Source organism: Talpa occidentalis, unplaced genomic scaffold (assembly GCF_014898055.3).
Source record: "Talpa occidentalis isolate TD23 unplaced genomic scaffold, MPIMG_talOcc4v2.1 talOcc4.7, whole genome shotgun sequence".
Taxonomy (NCBI): Eukaryota; Metazoa; Chordata; class Mammalia; order Eulipotyphla; family Talpidae; genus Talpa; species Talpa occidentalis.
Window position 1 is genome coordinate 84,268,339 of NW_023605083.1, and position 22,709 is coordinate 84,291,047.

The 22,709-nt window shown below is 38.9% G+C and overlaps 1 protein-coding gene and 1 pseudogene across 2 annotated transcripts in view; one reads left to right on the forward strand and one right to left on the reverse strand.

Moving 5' to 3' along the window:
* Window positions 1-22,709, reverse strand: part of SSH2 (slingshot protein phosphatase 2) — a 263,078-nt gene that overhangs the window by 101,158 nt on the left and 139,211 nt on the right. The window contains exon 1 of one of the 2 annotated variants that reach the window (XM_037493771.2): window positions 13,523-13,770. The exons of the other annotated variant lie outside the window; for it this stretch is intronic. Within the exon in view, the coding sequence (XP_037349668.1) occupies window positions 13,523-13,650 (128 nt within the window). The 5' untranslated portion in view covers window positions 13,651-13,770. Of the gene's footprint in view, window positions 1-13,522; window positions 13,771-22,709 lie in introns of those variants that run through there. 2 annotated transcript variants of the gene reach the window in all.
* On the forward strand, window positions 6,485-9,230 carry LOC119232937 (elongation factor 1-beta-like; annotated as a pseudogene).

Consider the following 22,709-nt stretch of genomic DNA (forward strand, 5'->3'; position numbering starts at 1 on the left):
GATTCTTACTGTGCTCCTAGTCACTGTACTAATTCAATAACAACAGCCTGGTAAAATTGGCAGCCTTCCTAAAATAAGCTATGTAAAGTGCGCAAACTCTGGTTGCCATTCTTGTGCTCAGAGTGTACTTGATAAAAACTGGAATAAGGGGCCTCCCCGGTGGCGCAGCGGTTGAGCGCTGGGTTGTGAAGCTGCCCGCAGCCTCTGCAGCGCTGGTTCGATCCCTGGCTGCTCCCCGGCCACCGGAGGAGGGTCCCACATGGCGTGCAGACCTCTCCTGCTGCTCCCCTCAGCAGTGTCACTTCGTCACTCTGCCTGTTCTACTCTCTGCTCTGGCTCTGGTGAATTCTCTCACCCTCCCGTGTCTCTGACTGTACCCAGTGCTTGTATAAATAAATAAATAAATAAATCTTAAAAAAAAAAAAAAAAAAAAAAAAACTGGAATAAAATTCTGCCCGTACGAAACACCCAAAATATGGTCATAGCAATTTCCTAAAGAACCTCATCTGTCTACACAAAAGCTTTTCCGGATTCTCCTTACCACAAACCATTAACAGTCATTCAAAGAAAACTCTGTAATATGGCTACATCTGCCACATTAGTTCTTCCTTTTCTCTCACTACTAAAGTACCCTTTTACTTCTATTTACATAAGTTGAAACATTTAAGAGGGCCAGAAATAAAGGTCAAAGTCCCATTGAAATCCTACTTCCATAAATCCTGTACTAATGGGCTCATTTACAATACTTTTCTGTCTTCTTAATACCTATAGCACCAACTGTACCATTTATCTGGCAGTTAGCATGTGCTAAATTTTGTTCTTATATTTATCCTTTTATTGACATGTCTTAATAACCTCAACAGACTGAGCATCCTGTTTGCAGAAACCATGTCTTTTATTTCTTTGTAACTCCCATCCCTTGCAATGATGAGAAGGATGCAAATGAGAAAATTTTTACCATGGGGCTGGGGTACCACGGCATATTCTAATTCTTTCTCCTGTGCTTTGGTTTACATTAAAAGAACAAAATATTAGCTATTATTTACTCAGTGCTTACTATTGGCAGTACCTCACAAATACTGCACAGATATTATAAGCTTGATTATATTGATGAGGAAACCAAGGCTCATAGTAGTTATGCACTATTTTCATAGTTGCACAGTTTATAGGTGGTAAAACTGATTGGAACACAGGTCTGTTTCATTTCAAACACCAGACTATTTCTTACCATCCCTAAGAACAAACGGCAAATAAGATCTGAATATGTGACCCCAGAGACCTTTTAAGAGTGCTAAAAGAAAATATTTAAGGGATGGGATACTTTAACAATTGAGAATGAGATTAATGGGGAAAGAGAAGCATCACTGAGGTGGATGGATAAAATGATCTATATCAAATCTGGTCAAAGGGATTTCAAAGTTTAGTTTCACACATTGTCCCAATCTATTTCTCTATTTTCCTAGGAAGAGAAATGTATATTAAGAACTCATATCCCTACACAGGTGCCCCAACTTCTCAAACTAAAGCTCACTGCAAAAATAAAAATAATATAACAATATATAAATTTAAAAAGCTGTTGTTCATGAGAGCTGTGTGTATTTATTAATTTTAGGAGAAACACTAATTTAAAGGTACCTGGCACAGAGAAGGATCCTGATGAAATGGCATTTGCTAGAGTTCTCTGTTATAAGTGATACTTATTTACAATCAATGAAGAAAAAACTGGATTCATTCAACTTAGCCTTTATGAAAGTCAACTGTCTTTCATTACACAAAATTCAGAGAACAACAGGCATGAGACAGGTAAGATGCTAAACTCATAAATCTTACCAATCTTTTGCTGAGGTGCTGAGGTTAGTTAAAGTGTTCCTTGGGTTGCAAATAGAACCATCTGAGATAAACTTTTAGTTTATATAAACACCACAATTAGAATTCTCAGGGCTTGAAATGTCCTGGTAAGCATCATGAAATACCATATGAATCTTTATCAATAAACATATACATATGATAAAAGTAACAATTATATTTGAATTTTTTTTAAAAGATTTATTTTTACTTATGCATACAAGAGCTGGGGTACAGGCCATAGGTGTAGAGGGTATGAGAGAGGACTCACCAGAGACAGAGTGGGGAACAGAACAGGCAGATTGACGGAAGTACACTGCTGAGGGGAGCAGCAGGCCAGACAGGAGAGGTCTGCTGCGCCATGTGGGTAGTTCCCTGGCCAGCTGGGGATCGAACTCATGCTGCAGAGGCTGTGGACAGTTTCCTAGTGCAGTGCTTAACCCCTTGCGCCACCAGGAAGGCCCCTATATTTGAAATTTTATTGTTCTTTCTTAGTGATCTCAGTATTGTTGAAATAACGAAGATATTATCCCCAAACATAGGCAACAAAAAATCACTTCTACATTTGAAAAACTAAACTATTACAACTTAAAAAACTCTGAAACAGATCAATACTGAGGTTTCTCTATATTTGAGAGTAATTCAAGTCTCTGGATTTTACTGCTTTAACAGTTAAATGCCAAATCCCTCAGGTTGCTTAAAGAAGGGTCATAGCCCTCTAAAAACAGAAAAACAGATTAATGTTGAAAACAAGAGTTGCTCAATATGCACAACTTGCAAAAAAGGAAGTGAGTCCAAATTTGCCCGTTAGTGTACAATTCTAGCAATCTATTTATAAGTCATTGGTTACATCCTTTCCCAATCACAGGAACAACAAAAAGGCCTTGATATTCGTGGCACATTTCTTCAAGTCAGACCTAATTATGTTAATGGCAACATAATCTTGCATCATCCAACAACACTAACCTTGTCTAAATGAGTTAGGATGCTGGGTTTCTGTTTTTTTTTTTTTTCTTTCTTTTTTTCCACCTTAGAAATTCAGAAACAGGGACTCTCTGGTGGCACTGGCGGTTGAGTATAGCGCTGTGAAGCTGTCTATAGCCTCTGCAGCATGGGTTCGATCCCGGCCGGCCAGGGAGATACCCACATGGCGTGGCAGACCTCTCCTGTCTTGCCTGCTGCTCCCCTCAGCAGTGTATTTCAGTCAGTCTGCTTGTTCTGTTCCCCTCGTTGTCTCTGATGAATCCTCTCACCCTCCCACACATCTGGCCTGTACCCCCATTCTTGTATGCATGAATAAATAAATCTTAAAAAAAAAATTCAGAAACATTAAGTGATAGCATCTACACTACTGCTCTTTAGTTCCAAGGGAGTTTAATATATGGTAACTAAGAGGACTCAGACCTACTACAGAGACCCAAAAGAGATGTGAGCAAGATGATCTGTATAAGTTTGAGCCCCCTCTTTATACGCCAAGGTCCAACCACTCTTGGAAATGGAGAATGACAATTATTCTTAATTATTTGGCTTGGGTAGTGGCTTCTCAGTGTAAGTCTAAAGACACTGTCCAATTTTAGGAGTGATTATAGGCGCATAATGCAAACTACAAACCAGAGTAGTCATTTAGAAAAAATAGCTGCTCCAGATTTATCAAAGAAAAAAAAATCTTGAGTTGAGTACATCACAACTGTACCTTTCCTCTTCAGCTTTACAGCACATATTTATTTTTTTGTTAACTTGGCTAAGCATGGTTCCAATAAGGCCAAAATTGAGATTTTTTAAAAAAATGTATTTATTTATTTATACAAGCACTGGGTACAGTCAGAAGCATGGGAGTGTGAGAGAATTCACCAGAGCCAGAGCAGGGAATAGAACAGGCAGACTGACGAAATACACTGTCAGCTGAGGGGAGTAACGGGCGCGGCAGGAGAGGTCTGTGCGCCATGTGGGACCCTCGTCAGCGGCTGGGGATCGAACCGGCACTGCAGAGGCTGCAGGCAGATTTGCAGCCCAGCGCTCAACCGCTGCGCCACCAGGGGAGGCCCCAAAATTGAGATCTTTTTACCTCCTCCATTGCAAGTCAATTACTGCTCTACTGACTTTAAACATGCACAAGTGTTCTTAGAGCAACACAAGTTATCACTGCTAATGAAAACTCAAATGCACCTTTATACCATGACCATGGGGAATTAACATTTCCTTCTTACTTAAAGATCACAACACTAAATATAAATGTATTTAATCAACCTTTAAAATTATTCTACTTTTTATAGCTAAATGTTATTATTTATTTAGTATTAGTATTAGTTATTTTAAATGTTAACATTAGTTATTGTCTTCACCAAAGAGAGAAAAAAAAGTCCTTGAATCATAAACAAATGCCTGTTTTCAATCAGTGAATTATCAATTATTCTAATTATACTTGTCTATTTCTGCAGAAGTTAAGACTAGGATTTTAAAAGTATTATAAAAGATAATAACACTCAATGAGAACAAGGAAATTAAAAAGTTTGAAAGGCAAAAAACTTTCATAAAATTGTAACAGTTGGGGTAGGATTTCTTGTTTCAAAGCTTTTAAAATACAGATAATTCCTGCTAAAGAACTGTTTTCACCGCTAGAAAGACAGAAAGCTACACCTAAGTCATCCTACAAATGAAGACAGAAGCACGACAAAGATAGCACCAAAGATTCAACAAATATTTGAATGAAATTAATTAGTAAATCAAACCCAGCATTATGTTAACAGATAATGCAAACAACATCTAAGTATGATCCAACTTTAGTTACTCAATATATCACTGCAATACCATGAAAGGGAAAGGGTAACATCATTCCAATAATGATGTTATTATGAAGTTCAATACCTATATCTAATTTTAAAATATTTGCAAATTAGGGAAAGCAGGAAATCCTCTGAACTTGAAATATGATCTATGTTAGAACCTGCAGCACACACAATACACCTATTTACAAAACATATGAATGGAAAACAAGACCCCTAGCATTGATACTATTTATTGCACTACAGTCCTAGCCAAAGCAATGAGTTAAAAATACCCAGAGATAGAACTCATTTCCAGATGATGTAGTCACTCACCCAGAAAAGTCAAGAAAATCAACTAAAAAAAGGCTGTTACATATTAGAACTGAGAGTTCAGCAAGGGCATCCGATATAAAAGCAAATATAAAAAGAAGTAATTTTACTACATATCTACAGTGACTAATCAGAAATTGTCACAGGAAAGCGCTCATTCACAAGGGCAACAAAAGCTTTATGAAACACTCATGACTAATAAGAAATGTGTCCTTACTATATAAGGAAAAGTGTAAAATTTAAATGAAGCACATTTTAAAGTCAGTGAATAAAGACATACATATCACATTCTTCATTGGGAAGGCTCATTTTGAAAAGATGTTCATTCTCTGAAAAACTAATTTAGTATAATTTTAATCAAAATTCCAACAGGATTTTTAAAAGTGGAAATGGAAAATAAATCTTATTTATAAAACAGTGTAGTATTGGTATATGAAAGAAAAACACATCCACAGGACTTAACATTACACAAAGCAGACCTAAAGCACATAGTAGGATTTAATATTCAAAACAAAATGTGCAGCATTTTAAATCAATGAAGTGAGAATGGACAGTTAATTTGGAAAAAAGGTAAAATTAGATCCCTATCTCACACTATAAATAACATAAATTCCAGATGTTTTAAGGAATGAAATATTTTCAAAGTATAGACATATTAGAAAAATATGAAAGAATAATTTTATAATCAAGAATGGGTGAGAAGGGTTGTTTTTTGTATTTTTAAAAAGATTTATTTTATTTATTAATGCATACAAGAATTGGGGTATAGGCCAAAGGTGGTGGTGGGGGGGCGAGAGGATTCACCAGAGACAGAGTGGGGAGCAGAATAGGTGGATCGACTGAAATACACTGCTGAGGGGAGCAGTAGGGGAGACAGGAGAGGTCTGCTGCACCATGTGGGTCAGCAACCTGGCCGGGATCTAACTCATGCTGCAGAGGGGCTGCAGATAGCACTTCATAGTGCTGAGACTTAAGCCCTGCACCACCAGGGAGGCCAGAGAAGGGTTTTTTAAGATAAGATACAAAAGTCTGAAATCATAAAAGAAAATACTGACAGATTTTACTACATAAAATTTAAAAGTTTTTATACAAAATGCAAAGTTAAAACACAAGCAATAAGCTGGGAGAAAGTATTTTTGCCACATATTCAAACTATACAGAATATAGAATATAACAAAAAGGAAAAAACCCAAATACCATTAGACAAATGGTCAGAAGTACAAACATGACAACCACAGAAGAAAACTGAAAAAAGGCCAGTAAAAATATAAATGGATGCTAAACCTATACAGTAATAAGAGAATTACAAATAGAGAAGTGTTAAGAGCAGGCACCTTAGAGTCACTGTCATGTTTGTATCCTGGCTATGTTTATCTTAGACAAATTACTTAACATCTCTGTGCTTTTCATCTGCTATTGAGGATAATACCTAACTCCTAAGGTTGTGAAGAAGAGAGGATGAGATGTTATGCGCTCAAAACAAAGCATGGCATACAGTAGAAGTTCAATAAAATGAACTGCTACTTAATGTCAATAGTACCAGGATGATAAAGGTGAAGGGTTGGTGAGGATAGATTGTTATAGTTGAAAGCAATTTGGCAGTACTTGTCAATTTTTTTTCATGTTACTAAATCTAGAAATTCTTACTAAGAAGGAGTCACACACACATGCACAGATACATGTAAGAGGACTTTGAGTGCAGCACTGTAAGAGTTCTAAGTTGAAGACAGGAAATGCTGGTCTAGTTTCAGTTCTACCAAAAACAAATCATGTAACCCTTGTGCAAATCACATCACCATGTTGATTTTTTTTTTTTTAGTTTATTATTCTGCAAAATGGGGATGACAACTTGGTTAATCTGCCTCAGAGAAGTAGTGTAGTGAGTGGTCCCTAAATCATCAGCATCAGTATCACTTAGGAACTTGTTAGAAAAGCAAATTCTCCAGCCTTACTCCAGACCCACAGAATCAGAAACTATGAGGGAGTGGATAATTTGTGTTTTAACAAGCTGTCTGGGTGATGCTGATGCAAGCACAAATTCAGAGATGAACACATTTGAAACTACCTGTATAACTATAAAGCAAAACTAAAAGAACACTAGTACTACTACTGATAAACACATAAAATAAAACTTCGCCTTTCAATTTCATGATCGGGTACATTTTGAATAAACATCTGGATATGTTTCTCTGTTGCTGAACTTGAGCCTTAGAAAGCACTGATGTGAAGTTAGGAAACCAATTCATATGAAACCAAGAAAGTAAAAATGATTAAGATCAAGAAAAAATAATACAAGGTGACCTGACCTCACTAACAAACCAGGCAATGTCTCAAGCAGTGCTTAAGTTCCAAAACTTTTGATCAGAGGTTTCATAATGGGAACACTATTTAATGGTAACCTCTTTCAACATTTTATCTACTAATTCTTGAGTCCTCCCTGAACTTTTCAGGACACAAACATTGTCACTTATTTCTCAATAAGCTATTAGTTGGCAATAATAGTAACACTAGAAAAGTTTTGGCTCCTTGTTTAGCAACCACTCTTCAGGGATTGAGTGCTGGCTCTTGTAAAATAACATGGGCTCCCTTATTTTTCAGAAGTTCAGATTTTTGTTCTGTTAACAAGTATAGACTTTTAATGGGTATGCAACTTTTATGATCATTTGACAGTTTGATCCAAGACTCCTGCAATTTGCTCCCATGCTGCTCTTGGTAGCTCACATTTTTAAAATAGTAAGATTAATAAAACAACATGACCATACGTATTCCTTGTTTCTGGAGCTAATTCAATCACTTCTTAATGTTCTTCACTAACATGTCAAAAATAACAGCATATTTAGTGAGCTTTAGACAATGGCAAGGGGAGAACTTAATCTAATAATTATAATTCTCAATAAAATATAGTAATATCCCAACTATTCCTTAATTTCACTTACATATAACATAGTTAAAAGTTAAGAAATTAGAAAGAGCCTGTGAAATCACCAAAATAAGTGTTCAAAGGTGATGCTTGAGATAGGTCATGGATTTTCTCCATTGGTGAGCCCCTGACTCTGGCCTTTTTACTCTGACACAATTCTCATAAGATTTGCTATTTGGTTTCTAAATCTACCACAAATATGAGTCAGCAAATGAGAAAAGGAAAAGAGTTATTATGTGTTAAGTCCTCAGCAGTGACAGGAGAACCACTGGGCTAAGAGTACTCAGGTCAAAGTACCTCCTCCCCTAATTATACACAGCATTTTTTGATTCAGACCAAGATCCTAAATCTCAATCTTTCAGTTGCTCCCATTAGTCACCGCTATTTACTTATCTGGCATCACAGGCAAATGCTCACACCACTTGAAATTTGAAGTAGCAGGTCTTAGAATCAACACTTCCTGGGGCAGTTCTGTAATCTTTGGGAGACATGAGGGTACTATTTTAAGAAATGCCCCACTTTATTAATTTATTTCCAAATGCAAAGAAAGGCTCATAACTTGTGGGTCATTTAATTCAAAGTCAGGATTTTACCTTGAAGAATGAGAATTTTAGTACTTTTGCTGTTAAACTTAGGCCTCATGTCTTTCTATAAGTAATTTTCCAGCTTTTTGTGGTCCTTTTTTTCTCTTAGTGTTGGGTGCCTACCATCTGTGCTCCTCCACTTTTCCTTCACAGAAGATCAACTCCAGGATCTGTCAACGCCATAGAGACTTGGCGGACAAGAGCTATATAAAGGGCATGTGCCATGCAGACATGGCAGTATTTAATGCAATCTCTGGCTTACTACCTGCTGACTTGCTCTATGCCCTATATTGGTATAATTACATCAAATCTTTCAAAAAAGTTTACCTTGGCCAAAAGTTTACCTTTACGGCCAATCTGCCAGCAGTGAGAAACATTTGGGCAAGTATGGCCCTGTTAATGTGGAAGACACCATAGGAAATGGAGCGACAGATAGTAAAGATGTTATCATCATCATCTTTACTATCCACTGGTCTGTGGATCCAATGAGGAGGAGGAAAGCGAAGAAGCAAAGAGGCTAAGAGAACACTACTTTGCATAGCAAGAGTCACGAAAACATAAAAACTTGACTTGTAGTCAAATGTTCCATCTTATTAGATGTGAAACCTTGGGATGAGCCAGATATGGAAGTGGGTTATAAGCATTCAAACAGAGGGCTTGATTTGGAGATCTTTTAAACTAGTTCCAGTAAAGTATGGTATTAAAAAACTTGTAATACAGTGCATGGTTGAAGACGATTAAGTTGGAATAGATATGCTGGAGGAGCAGATAGATCACTGTTTTTGATCTAGCATGTGTAGTCCACGCACATGGTTGTTTCAATAAGATCTAAAATAAAATCCATCGTGGGCCCTGACTCTCAAACAAAAGCTTGGAAGACCAAAACAAAACAAAACAAAAAAAGAAACTATATTTCCTTTCAGGAAGAGATTCTTAACCTTTTGCGAGATGATACTGCTTTGAGAATATGATTTTTAAAATATATCTACCCAACATATTCATATGATTTCAAGGAGTTCATTGACCTCCTGAAGCCAAGCTAAAGAACTCTAGGCGATGATGGACCCTAAATGAAGAACTTCTGTATTAGGTGCTAAATTTAGAGTTTTATTCAGCAATATCCCTAAACATTTTAAATTACAATGAACTGGGCAACATATAAATGATAGATAAACATGATGGTGAATGCAATGCTAATAAATACAGTTTAGAAGTGAATATTAACAAAAGAGATACTAAAGAGAATAGTATTAAAATTCTTTAAAAGATTGTCTATTTTAGCAGCAAAACTTAGTATAGCAAACACATTTTCACTAAGGTGATAATAGCAGTTAAGGATTCCTAAGAATGCAAGCCTCAAAAGTGACCTTGCAACTAAGAAAGACTATCCTTTACAGTGGTTAAGAGCACCAGCCTAGGAACCAGATCTGGGTTTTAAGGACAGTTTTTTTTCGCTGGCTAGCTACACGGTTTTGGATAAGCTTCAGCTTCATTATCTGTTAATAGAACAAATTAGTTCAAGGGTTGCTGTGATGACAAATGAGTTATATACAATAAACATTTAACACAGTGACAAGCAATCAATAAATGGCAGCGATTAGTTACTGTCTGATTTTAATTCATTTTTTTGTGCAGAGATTAATAGCTTGCAAAGTGCTATTGCACATATATGATCTCTTGTGATCTTCTCTGGTAGGAATCACTGAATCCCCATTTTACAGTGAAAAAAATGAAATCAAATGACTTACCCAAAGAAACCAGTAGGAAGATAAACTGGTATTTAACTGAATTCCCCAAAAGCTTAGAAGTTCTGCCTTTTTAATTATTATTTTTTCACTGTGATTAAATATACCTAAAATTTCCCATTTTAACCACTAAGTGTACAGTTCAGTGGCATTAAATATATTCACGCTGTTGTGCAACCATCATCACCATCCATCTTCAGAGCTTTTTCATCTTCCTCATGATAATCTGACATGTTAACACAAACTTCTCACTCCCTCTCCCCCAAGCTCTGGCAACCAAATTACCCTAGGTACTTTACATAAGTGGAATCATATAGTAGTTGTCCTTTGTGATTGGTTTATTTTTATCAAATATTTATTTATTTATGCATACAAGAACTGGGGTACTGGCCAGAGGTGCATGGGGGTGAGAGGATTCACCAGAGACAGAGTGGGGAACAGAACAGGTGGATTAGCTGAAATACACTGCTGAGGGGAGCAGCAGGTGAGTCTGTGGGTCACCGTCCTGGCCAGGATCGAACTAGTGCTCCAATGGTTGCGGATAGCTTCATAGCACTGGGTCTTATCCCCTTGCACCGCTAGGGAGGCCCCTAGAATTAAGTCTTTAAAGTTCATCCATGTTGTAGCACACCTGTCAATATGTCCTTTTTTAAACGTTGAGTAATATTCAATTGTATTATATAACACATTCATTTATCCATTCATTCATCAATGGACACAACTGGTTGCTTTACTACCCTATTTATATATTTGCTTGTTTTAAACAGGATTTTTTTTAAAATAAATTTTTATTTAATTTTTTTAAATTGTTCATTTTTAAACAATATTTGCTTGCCCCTATAAATTTGCTTGCCCCTACCTCCTCAAGGTAGTCCCCATAGAGTTTCCTTCACCAATGCACCGGTGCACCATCACCTCAGTCCCCTGTGCTCCTCCCTCCCTCCCTCTGATCCCTCTCCCTCCTCCTCCCCCACAGTATGTCTCTGATTTCTAATTGTCTGTTTTTGCTTTGCTGTGTTTTGTACAGTGATGTACAAAACTTTGTTGTGTTTTGTACAGTTTTACAGTGATGTCTTATTTGGTTCTATAGTTATTGTTCCCCGCAGGCGGAGCTCTCCTAACAATCCACCCACAACCACAACCCTGTCCTGTAGGTCTCCCTCCCCTGCTTGGATCGCTCCCATTCTGCTCTCACTGCAAGCCATAGGTCGATGGTCTGCCCACAGGTCTTGTCTTTTTCCTGGAACTGTGTCCTTCTCCTGGGCAAGGACCTTGGCTGCTGGACTGCAACAGACCAGGCTGCTCAGATGCCCAGGAGCAACTGGGGTAGCAATGCACAGCACTTCAGGAACCTATTGTAGAGCAAGTGTGTGAAGCGGCTCTCTGGACTCCTTGATTTTGGAACTTCTTGTGGTATACAAGACTGTCCCATTTTCTCCAGAGATCTCTGTGATCTTTGTGTTCCGTGTTTCCTCATTCACACTGATTGTCCCACACATTGCAATGACTGGCACAGGATGTTGCTTCTAAGTATTATAATTCTGTCCTTGAGAACCCAACTGCCAGCCAACGTTGTTGAAGTGCCCTGGTGGGGACAGACTTCAGCAGGTGGTTGGTTCAGCTCTTCTTGTTTCCTTTTGTGGTTTCCAGTTCTGCCCTGGGTCCCCAGTCACATTCTGATGTTGAACAACACGAATTTATTTTCTTACAGGTCTGGAGGATAACTTTTCTATTTTTAAAGTATTGTTAACATGATTATTTTGACATTGATTATTCAAGTCTCAGATTATTACCTCCTTTTCTTTCATTTCATGTCTTTTTTTTTTTAAAGGGAAAATGAAAATAAGCTATTGATTTAATTCTGCAAAGTTTACAGTACAGGCAGTAAAACTTTTTTAGTCATTCTATGATGAATCAACATGAAAGAAACTCAAATGAGTTTAACTTAATTTGATAGGAGAAACCAAACAATTATTTAAATTAATAAATTAGGTGTAAGATTATAAATCCCTCTACGTGCTATTTCTGGACCTTCAATAAGAAATAATGGAAAGTTTCCGTTCTTGGACATTAAATTTGAAAAATTTCAGGTTAACCTGCTTGAGCGCAAGGAGACTTAAAAAACCTCAGAGATGTGATACTTCTGAAGTCACTCTGGAGTGAGGGCTAATACACTAGAAAAGCCAATTGCTCAAGTAATCCTAAACTACTTTATTGGTTTAAGGATGCAAACTGGATAAATGGAGTTCCTCTAACCTTGCTCTTTATAACTGAGATGCCTAATCACAAGTTTCAGCACATTGTTCTCAGAAATGGCTAAACCACAGTGGAAGGGAAGGACAACTAAGAGACTTTAAAACACAGTGATGGTTTAAAGATGGGCTTGTGGGGGGCCTACCTGGTGGTGCAGGGGTTAACGACAGTGCTATCAAGCTATCATCAGCCACTGCCCCATGAGTGAGTTCGAATCTCCAGCCTGCCAGGGAGGTGACCCACATGGTGCAGCAGACCTCTCCTGTCTCACCTGCTGCTCCCCTCAGCAGTGCCTTTCAGTAGCTCTGCCTGATCTGCTCCCCACTCTCTCTGGTGAATCCTCTCACTTCCCACACCTCTGGCTTACACCCCAGTTCTTGTATATATAAATAAATAAACCTTAAAATAAAAAGAGATGGGCTTGAGTCTTGCACTTCAGTGAATGAAGGTGTACATTCAGGTTTGGCTTATCAGCACACACCACTTAATTACAGGGGAGTAAAAAAAAAAGTCAAACTATTGAAATCCACATTCTGAAATAATTCCAAACTACGACTAGAGGGAGCGAACAACAGACTCCCTTCCCTTGTGTGAATAGCTTGCAACAGAAATCTATCGTCACGTGCAAACTTAAAACAAACCAAAACCAACAACAAACACGGGAGCCTGATTACCAACCAAGACCGTAAGGGAGCAAGCGTTTCCGGCTGGACGTGCAGAAGCAACCAACAGCCCTTCAGCCCCAGTCACCCGAGTGCCATACCGCGCGGCTGTCACTCATTCCCCACAGACAACTTCCCTGAGACGACCCTACTTTTAGACCCCCTCAAAGTTTAACGGAAAATTTCCCAAAGGATTCAGCCTTTGGATTCAGCCTCTCCCGGGGCACTTTCTGCCTCAAAGAATTGCCCCACGCCATCACCCCAGCCTCCCTGCAAAGCCCGAGATCTCCAAGCACTCAGGGTGCAATTTCGCCCTCGCTCGATGGCTTGCCCCCCCAGGATGTTGGGCAATGTGGCTGCTGAAAAGCAAACTTTCCGAAGCGTTCGCGGAGGGTGGGAGGGCGCGCGGCGCACTCACAGCTGGTTGATGGCGTTCTGCGAGATGACCGCGTTGGCGGAGAAGTAGGGGATCATGTCGGGGCCACCGAGGCTGCAGGTGCAGGCGGGGGGCGCCTTCCTCTTGCGGGCCAAAGTGCTCAGGGTCATGGAGCCGGCTCAAAGCGCACAGCTCCACATCCTGGCCCCCGTGGGGTTCAGGCACTTAGTGGTCGCGTTGGGCTGCGCCGGCTCCCGGCGGCCGAAACGGGCCGGCCGGGTCGCGCGGAGGCAGCCGCCGCAGCCCTAGGGCTCGGCCTTAGAGTCCTGGAGGCTGAGAGCCGCCAGCAACCCGCCCCGCTCGCGTCCGGGGCGGGGCGCCGCGGCTGGGCGAGTCCCGCCGGCGGGGAGGGTTCTAAGAGTCCGGAGGGGAGGCCCTGCCAGCGCCCCGCCTCCGAGCTCATGGCACCCACCAAATCCTGAGGCGAGGGTTAAGGGTCGGTCCCAAGACGCTGTGGCTGGGAGTGAAAGCAGCTGGGATAACAAAACAGACTCGCATTCCTCTAAGGGGGTTGCTTGGACAGAAAGGTGTGTCCGTTAGCTGACTGTATACTTTGTACCGAAAAAAACAAAACAAAACAAAAAAAAACCCCAAACCCTTATTTTTCAAATGATCTTAAAACTTTAAAAGGCCACACATTCACAAAAGTAACAAAATATTTATCAGCGGCTTCTTGTGAGCTAAAGGTGCGCGTGCACCGGGATTGGGGTGGGAGTAATTCAAAGATTAGCTGGATTTTTATTTTTAAATCAAAGCAGTTAAAGCTACGATGGGGGTGGGGTACCTACACTGTTGATAACATCTGTTAACCCTTGTAAATAAATTTATAAAGGACTCTCCTAATCATCTTACACAACAGACATTCACAAGGCCTTAGCTGCACATATATATCACTTGTGCAGTGTTGAAAAATTCCAGTGCCCAGGTTGCTCTCTAAAACCAATCAAATTGTAATCTCTTGAGCTTGGGATCTAGCAGTTTTCAAAGCTCCTCAGGTGATTCGAGCGCACAACCATTGTTGGCATCTATTGTGCCACAGGATCTAGAGAGGAAGACAGGCTAGAGATTATATCCTCATTTTACAGATGTAAAGTGTAACCTCATATAAGTGACCTTCACTTAGGAACCCTGGTTTTATGACTACTGGTATAGAGTTTTCCCCCACCAATCGTTACTCTCTGATGTCTTCGTGGGTTTAAGCCTTTCTGTTCCTTATTATGTTCCTTTCCAATTCACTGAACAGGGCTTTTCACCTGACCAGGAACCAACTCTTTGTAAAGTGAGATTGTTTTCTCTCTCTCCTGAAGCTATTATAAGTAGCTTACAAAAGTTAGCTCCCTTATCTCTTGCCCTTCCAGTCTCATTACTACAAGTATTTTCTGGCATCAATATTTTTAGCTTTTCTGGATACTTGACTAAAATATGCATCAATAAAGGTTGCTTTAAGAAATCCAGAGTCAGAAATTAATAATTTTTAAAAACATCATTAGGTAACTATTAGAGAGACTAATTAGGAAGAAGTCACTTTAAGACTCACCATGTAATAGAATCAGGAAATAAGTCTGTTTTATATAAATTTACAAATCTTTTTTCATATTGGCAAATCTGGCAATTTCCAAAATCCTAGTAAATGACATAATCATTCTAAACTATAAACTCTGCTGAAAAACAGAATCACTTTGTTAAAGTCGATCCTTCCATAGAATGTAAAGTGGTTGCCAAGGCTCTGAGGAATTTGAAATAGTGCAAATTCATGCTGGAAAAAGCTATCTACATTTCCTAAAGATCTGGTAATAGGAAGGTACCAATTTGCAAGTGAAGAGTTAACGAAAGATCTGAATCTCAGCCCAGTGCATCATCATCTTCATCAATCTTTAGGAAGGAAAATGTTTGTAAGATTTATTGAGGCTGTGTCAGCAGGCACCCAAATGGCAATGTATGAAAAAAATCTGCTGATACACCCCAAAATAAATTGCTTTAAATATCTGGCAAATTTGCCGGTTTGAAACTTCATCCAGGCTGCAATTTATTACAGACTCCTGCAGTGATCAAAAAAAAGGGCAGCAGGCTGTTTAGAACAGCATTGTTAAGGTGAGTCTAGTTCCTTTGAAGACACAGCAGAGATGGGATTTTACTGAAGTTAACATAAAAATGATGCCATTTTAGGAAAGATTATAGCATGGTAATCATCTGTGTTAGAAAAGTCAGCAGGCAATGAATGTATCTTATCAATTCACTTTTAATATCTCTTGCTTTTAAAAACACTAAAGATAAAGATTTCATAAATATGTACACTTGTCTTTTATTTATTTATATATTTTTAAAAGATTTATTTATTTATGCATACAAGAACTGGGATACAGGCCAGAGGTGTGGGGGCTGAGAGGATTCACCAGAGACAGAGTGCAGAACAGAACAGGCAGATTGACTGAAGTACACTGCTGAGGGGAGCAGCGGGCGAGCCAGGAGAGGTCTGCTGCGCCATGTGGGTGGCTCCCTGGCCAGGGATCGAACTCATGCTGCAGTGGCTGTGGATAGCTTCATAGGTTGTGTCTTAACCCCTTGTGCCATCAGGGAAGCCCTACACTTGTCTTTTATAAATAGGTTCCTACAGAACTCTCCTGCATTGCTGGTGGGAGTGCAAACTCGTCCAACCACTGTGGAGAGCTGTCTGGAGGTTTCCTCAGTCTACTAAAAATGGAGATCCCACTACTAGGGATCTATCCAAAGGACACAAAAACAGTGATTCAACAGAGGACCTGTACACCTATGTTTATTGCAGCACTATTTACAATAGGTAAAACCTGGAAACAACCCAAATACCCAAAAATAGATGAGTGGATCAAGAAGATGTGGTGTATATACACAATGGAATATTATTCAGCAATCAAAAAATATAAACTCACACCATTCACAGTAACGTGGATGGAGCTAGCAGGAATTATGCTCAGTGAAATAAGCCAGAAGGAAAAACAAAAATATCGGATGGTTTCACTTATAACAGGAATATAGGGGAACAAAATAAGACATCAGTGTAAAAAAAAAATAACAGTACAAAACACAACAAAGCAAAAACAGACAATTATAAACCAAGAGACATACTGTAGGGGAGGAGGAGGGGGTGGGGTAAGAGGGATGGAGGGAGGAGCACAGGGACTGTGGTGATGGTGCACGGGTGCCTTGGGGAAGGAAATTCCATGGGGACTCAATCTGAGAGGGTGGGGGGAAGCAAAAATTGTCTAAAAAATCTAAAAAATGATAAATGTTAAAATAAAAAAATTTAAAAAATAAAAAATAAATAGGTTCCTACAGTGACACCTCAGAAGTGGGCAGTCCTTTGTTTCCCCTCAAAAGACTTCTCTGTCAGTGCCTGCTCAGCAAAGGAGATTATTTTAACACCCCCATCTAGACCTTTTCAAAAGTGTTTCAAAGTTAAGTCCTAGGTTTGAAATGTAATATAGGAAACTGGGAACAAGCTAGAATATGCCTCTTGGTTTTTTTAAGGAAAAAAAAAAATCTTTGCAAACTGGGATACTTGTAAGGAAAAGAGTTCATTCTGCTACTGTCTTTTAAAAATTTTAACAAATTCCCCTTTATCACAATCTGCAATGTCCAAAGTGTCAATCAACTTAGTTTCAGCTCAATTTAATCCTTTGCTCTCCACTGTCAGGAAACAAGACTCTAAGGAGCATGCTCTCTGTATCCAAGTATCTAGGAATTAAAAAATGATTCCAAATTAGACTGAACAGCATGAAATAAACTAAGCTAGTTTTCTACTCTACATGAAGTCAGAAGGGGTTTTCTCTCTAAAAAAAAAATCTGCACAAAGACCCTGAGGAAAATTGATGCATTTTTTATACTCTTATACTCTTATTTAAGATTTGAAATGAATGTTGTCACTTGCTAACCATTTCAAGGCTCAGCGGTATAAATATTCTAAATTGTTAAAATGGCTTTTAAAAGCATTACATAAGACCAAGTTACATTTTTTGGTAGAATTGTATGTTAATAACAGTAAATTTTTTTAAAGTAATAGATGTACTTTCTATCCATAAGGTACTTCTATCTCTCTCTCCATAAGGCACAAACAACAAAACTGGAAACTTTTATGCTAACCTAACTGTATTCCAGGACAGAGCTAAAGGTGCACTGAAATATGAGCGAAGTATATGAACATGCTTTTGCAACTAGGTAGGGTAAATGAGGTTATCAGGCTTTTTTGGGTGCCCTCTCGCGGCTAACATGGATGCCCAGGCAGAGAAGCATGAGCAAGGGGCATGCGAGCCTTTGATTATGGACACCAGGGCCCAAAGAGTAAAGGCATTCACATGTGTAAATGCTCAACATGTGCCTACAGGAGAGGGATAAAAGGCAGTGGAGGCCAGTGAAAAGAAGCACTTTGAGGCTAGACCATAAGACTGGGAACACCAGAGAAGGGGAGAAAGAGCACAAGGATTCATGGAGGGTAAGGATATTCTGTTGCCTGCCTGGTCTGTGCTGGCCTCCTTGCATGCAAGTTCCCTGGCCCGGTGCGCCTGTGTACCTGGTTCCCAGAGAGAGCATTAAATAAGGCCTGTAAAAATCTATGGAAAGCTCCAGGACTCTCTTTATCTGTCTGCTGGAAGGGACAGTGAACCTGCCCTGGGCATGCTTGCACTAGAAGCTGCAACAAAATTTCAGCATTAAACTGAAAGCAGTGGGCTTGAAACCAGTGGACCTAAGTTCCAGTTCTAACATGATCAATTTCATAAACTAAGATTTTAGACAAGTCACTTAACTTCATGTGCAAAATGGGATAATAAACCCTAAGGAAAACCCTAACAGATCCCAAGATCTGTTTTTGTGAGGTTCAGGAACCTTAGAAAAGGAATTTTAGCCAATATGGAGATCCTGAGCAATGCATTTAATCCGCTTAAGATAAAAGTTATCTAGTTCAAAGGAGCCCAGTGCTTAAAATACCTAGACTTGGAACTAATAGGTTAGTTTGAATCCTAGTGTGACCAATTGCTGTGAATTTTGGATAATTTTATTTAATCTGTGGCTCTGTGTTACCAACTAATTAATGAAATTATTGTGAGGTAATCCTTAATTAAACACTTAAAAGAATACTTGGAGGGCCTCCCTGGTGGCACAAGGGGTTAAGCACAGCACTATGAAGCTATCCACAGCCTTTGCAGCACAAGTTCGATTCCAGGCCAGCCAGGGAGCTACCCACATGGCGCAGCAGACCTCTCCTACCTCGCCTGCTGCTCCCCTCAGCAGTGTATTTCAGTCAGTCTGCCTGTTCTGTTCCCTACTCTGTCTCTGGTGAATGCTCTCACCCTCCGTAACTCTGGCCTACACCCCAGCTTTTGTACGCATAAATAAATAAATCTTTAAAAAAAAAAAAAGAATACTTGGAACAGGGCCTCCCTAGTGGCACAGGGATTAAGTCTCAGGGCTATGAAGCTATCGCCAGCCACTGCAGCAAAAGTTCAGTCCCCTGCCAGAGAGCTACCCACATGGCACAGACCTCTCCTGTCTTGCCTGCTGCTCCCCTCAGCAGTGCATTTCAGTAGATCTGCCTGTTCTGTTCCCCACTCTGTCTCTGGTGAGTCCTCTCACCCCACTGCTCATCTGGCCTATACCCCAGCTCTTGTATGTATAAATAAAAAAAAAAAAATCTTTAAAAAAATGTCAAAAAGCATATCAGAAATTCTAGACTTTAGCTACCTTGCCTGTAAGCAAGCTATAATCTGTCCAGCCCTAGTTTCTTTAATCTTAAAGTAGTAATGGTAATGTTTACATCACAGGTTTCTAAAGCTATGCAGAGAAAAATGCTTTGTGAAAGAGGGAGCACCAAATTTTCATTAATATTATTACCCAATCAGCTTCTAATAACAGAAAGTTAATTGTGCTTGCTTGTATTTGCAGTGATACCTTGATGAATGAATGAAACTTAAAACACATAAAAACTTCCCCTCTGTGTCATCATTTTACTCAGGAAGTTTTTACTATCATTGTTTGCCAAGTAGTTAATTATATCAACTCAGTATTTCCATCTATAATAATGTGAAATCTTCAGTGCTTACTGGATTTTTGTACTTTTTAAGCTTTGAAATAAAGTATTAATTTATATAACTTGAGTTTAAAACATCTAGTCATAAGAAAAAAAATGCTTAAACCAACCAGAAGAATTTGTATTTTTATGTTTCCTCTAAAGGCATGATCTAAGAAATAGTCAATTAATTCTGCATGTCAAAGGAGAGAAAAACCAACCTTTACAGAGTCATAAAACAAAAGCCTGTTACCTGGAGTAGCATAACATCTGTCTCCTGTTAATTGGTAAAACACTAGGATAAAACTCTCAATATAATACCCCTAATTTTCAAATTTGTTGCCTAGACAGTAGCACGAGGTATCTCATTACATAGTCAAAGGCACTCTTCAGGAGGCTCCCTGGGGGTGCAAGGGGTTAAGATGCAACCTATGAAGCTGTCCCCAGCCTCTCCAGCACGAGTTCGATCCCTGGCCTGCCAGGGAGCAAGCCACATGGCGCAGCAGACCTCTCCTGACTCATCCGCTACTCCCCTCAACAGTGTATTTCAGTCAATCTGCATGTTCTGTTCCCCGCTCTGTCTGGTGAATCCTCTCAGCACCCCACACTTCTGGCCTGTTCCCCAGCTCTTGCATGTATAAATAAATAAATCTTAAAAAAAAAGGGCACTCTTTATACAGCACAATAAGCGAATCTCTATAAATAAGGCTCTGTAAAGCAATCATGTTTTATAATCATCACATGGCTAATAGTCTTATTTAAAAGAATATCTGGCAATAGTTTTGTACAATGGATGGAAAAAAATCACTGTACCTTTCCCAGCCCTTGCCACGGAACTTTCCACCCTAAGAGCAATGGGGAATACTGAAAAGATCTGCATAAAGACACCACAAGAGGTGATCTCTAAGGCATTCATTCCCCCATGGTTTTAACCACCATATACTGCAGTAGGAAAGATGCTAAAATGCTGCTTTCTTCGGGTTACAAAAGCTCCACACTCTATTGTTTAGTAAAAATAACAGGCAATTTTTGGATCACTTTTCGCATCCAATACACCTTACAAAACTATTAACCATTTAATATACACCCCCTTTTAATACTTTATTCTTTTAAAACTAGTTTGAAAAATAATAAAAGTAATATGCTGAATGAGTAAATTTTTTTTTCAGTATTCAGAAAGTAAAATAAAAGCTACTTTTCTTATCTCCACCATCCTATTAACCAGGGATCATTGATAATATTTCCAGAAATTTTCCTTTCATATGCAAATATTAATATATTATAACTGCTCTTTAAGAAACACACATACATGCAAGCATATAACTATATGAATCTGGGAGTTAAAAAAAAGGAGGCTAAAAAGGTCTTGAAAATAAAAATACTGACATTTAGTGAGCTGACATTCACTGTGTACCAGATCCTCTGTTAAGAGTTTACCTGCAGTATATCACCTAATTCTCACAAACAACCCTATGATTCTATTATTATCTTTATGAGGCTCAGAGAAGTTAAATAACTGCCTAAAGGTTATACAGCGGTATTTCAAACCCAGCCAGTTATTCTGGCTCAGAACCTGTTTCTTAACCAATATTCTACACTGTCTTCCTAAAGGTTCACTACAGAACAGGTTAAGTCTGGAAAGGGCTACTGCCAACAGGAAGAACCCCTGGAGACTAAATGCTTACCTTACTGCACCTGGTGTTTTCTCCTCTACCTGATCCTCGCCATGCCTAGCAGGTCTGACAATATAGGAACCTAACCTAACATTACATGTAGCAGTAAGATGATCTTTCTACCAGAATCCCTTAGAAATCTGTATTTCAGGCCTTCCTGATGGCGCAAGGGGTTAAGCACAGCACTATGAAGCAATCCGCAGCCTCTGCAGCACGAGTTCCATCCCCAGGCACCCAGGGAGTTACCCACATGGCACAGCAGACTTCTCCTGTCTCGCCTGCTGTTCCCCTCAGCAGTGTATTTCAGTACATCTGCCTGTTCTTCCCCACTCTGTCTCTGGTGAATCCTCTCACACCCCCATACCTCTGGCCTGTACCCCAGCTCTCTTATGCATAAATAAATAAATCTTTAGAAAAAAAAAAATCTGTATTTCAAACTAGTATTTATTGAAAGACATTTTTCAAAGTACTTAGATCTATACATTTGCTTGTTTTCTAGTTTTGTTTTTTTTTTTTTTACACAATATCCTACATGAAAGGAGGCATTTAACATATTTTTGGGTAATAATGGCATCATCATCAACTTATCTGATGTTTGAAATAAACCTACCAGATAGACAGGTATTATCATTCTTTGTTACAGTGAAAGATAAACTTGACAAATATCTAGGTGATAAGAAGCCTAGGCTCAGATGTGTCCAATTCATCTTACATATTGTTAACAGATTAGCTGAATTCACTTGGACTAATCCTGAATAACTGTGTTATGCATTTTGTTAGTTACTGATTATTGAGGTGAATTAAATACTTTTATAATAATTTCCTACTCACAAGTCACAAATAGTTCCTTGTTGCCTTTTAGATCAAGTCCAAACTCTTCTTTCCACCTTCAGATCCTATATAATTTAGATCCTAACATAACCCATTCATTTTAGCATATTACTTTTAACTTCATCCCTTTGCTAAAACACTCAGATTAACTGTCTTTACCCATCCCCAAAACAAATCTTTGCTATAGTTAGGTGATTTCTGTCATGTATCCTGTATCTGAGTCTCATTCTTCTCTCAGATTAAATTGTTCCCTGAGACTTTTATTGGGCCTTTCAGGTTATTAGTATATAACATATTTTTCAAGATCTACTTCAATTCTCAACTCTTTCAGTAAATAGTAACTGTAGTGCTTTCACATCCATCCTCATTTAATTCTTATTACAACCCTTCTATAGGTGAACAGAAATAGCTGGGATTGTCAGCCTCATTTTATAAATGAGGAAAGAGGCTCAGAAATTAAGTGATCTGCCCAACTTTTCAAGTGTCAGAGCTTGAATGTGAATTTAGGTATTCTGATTAAATCCAAAAGACAATTCCTTGTTTATAGTACACTACAACATTTTTCTAACTCCTCTGGAATTTATAATTAAATTGTTATTCAAGATTTTATTCTTTATTTTATGCCACA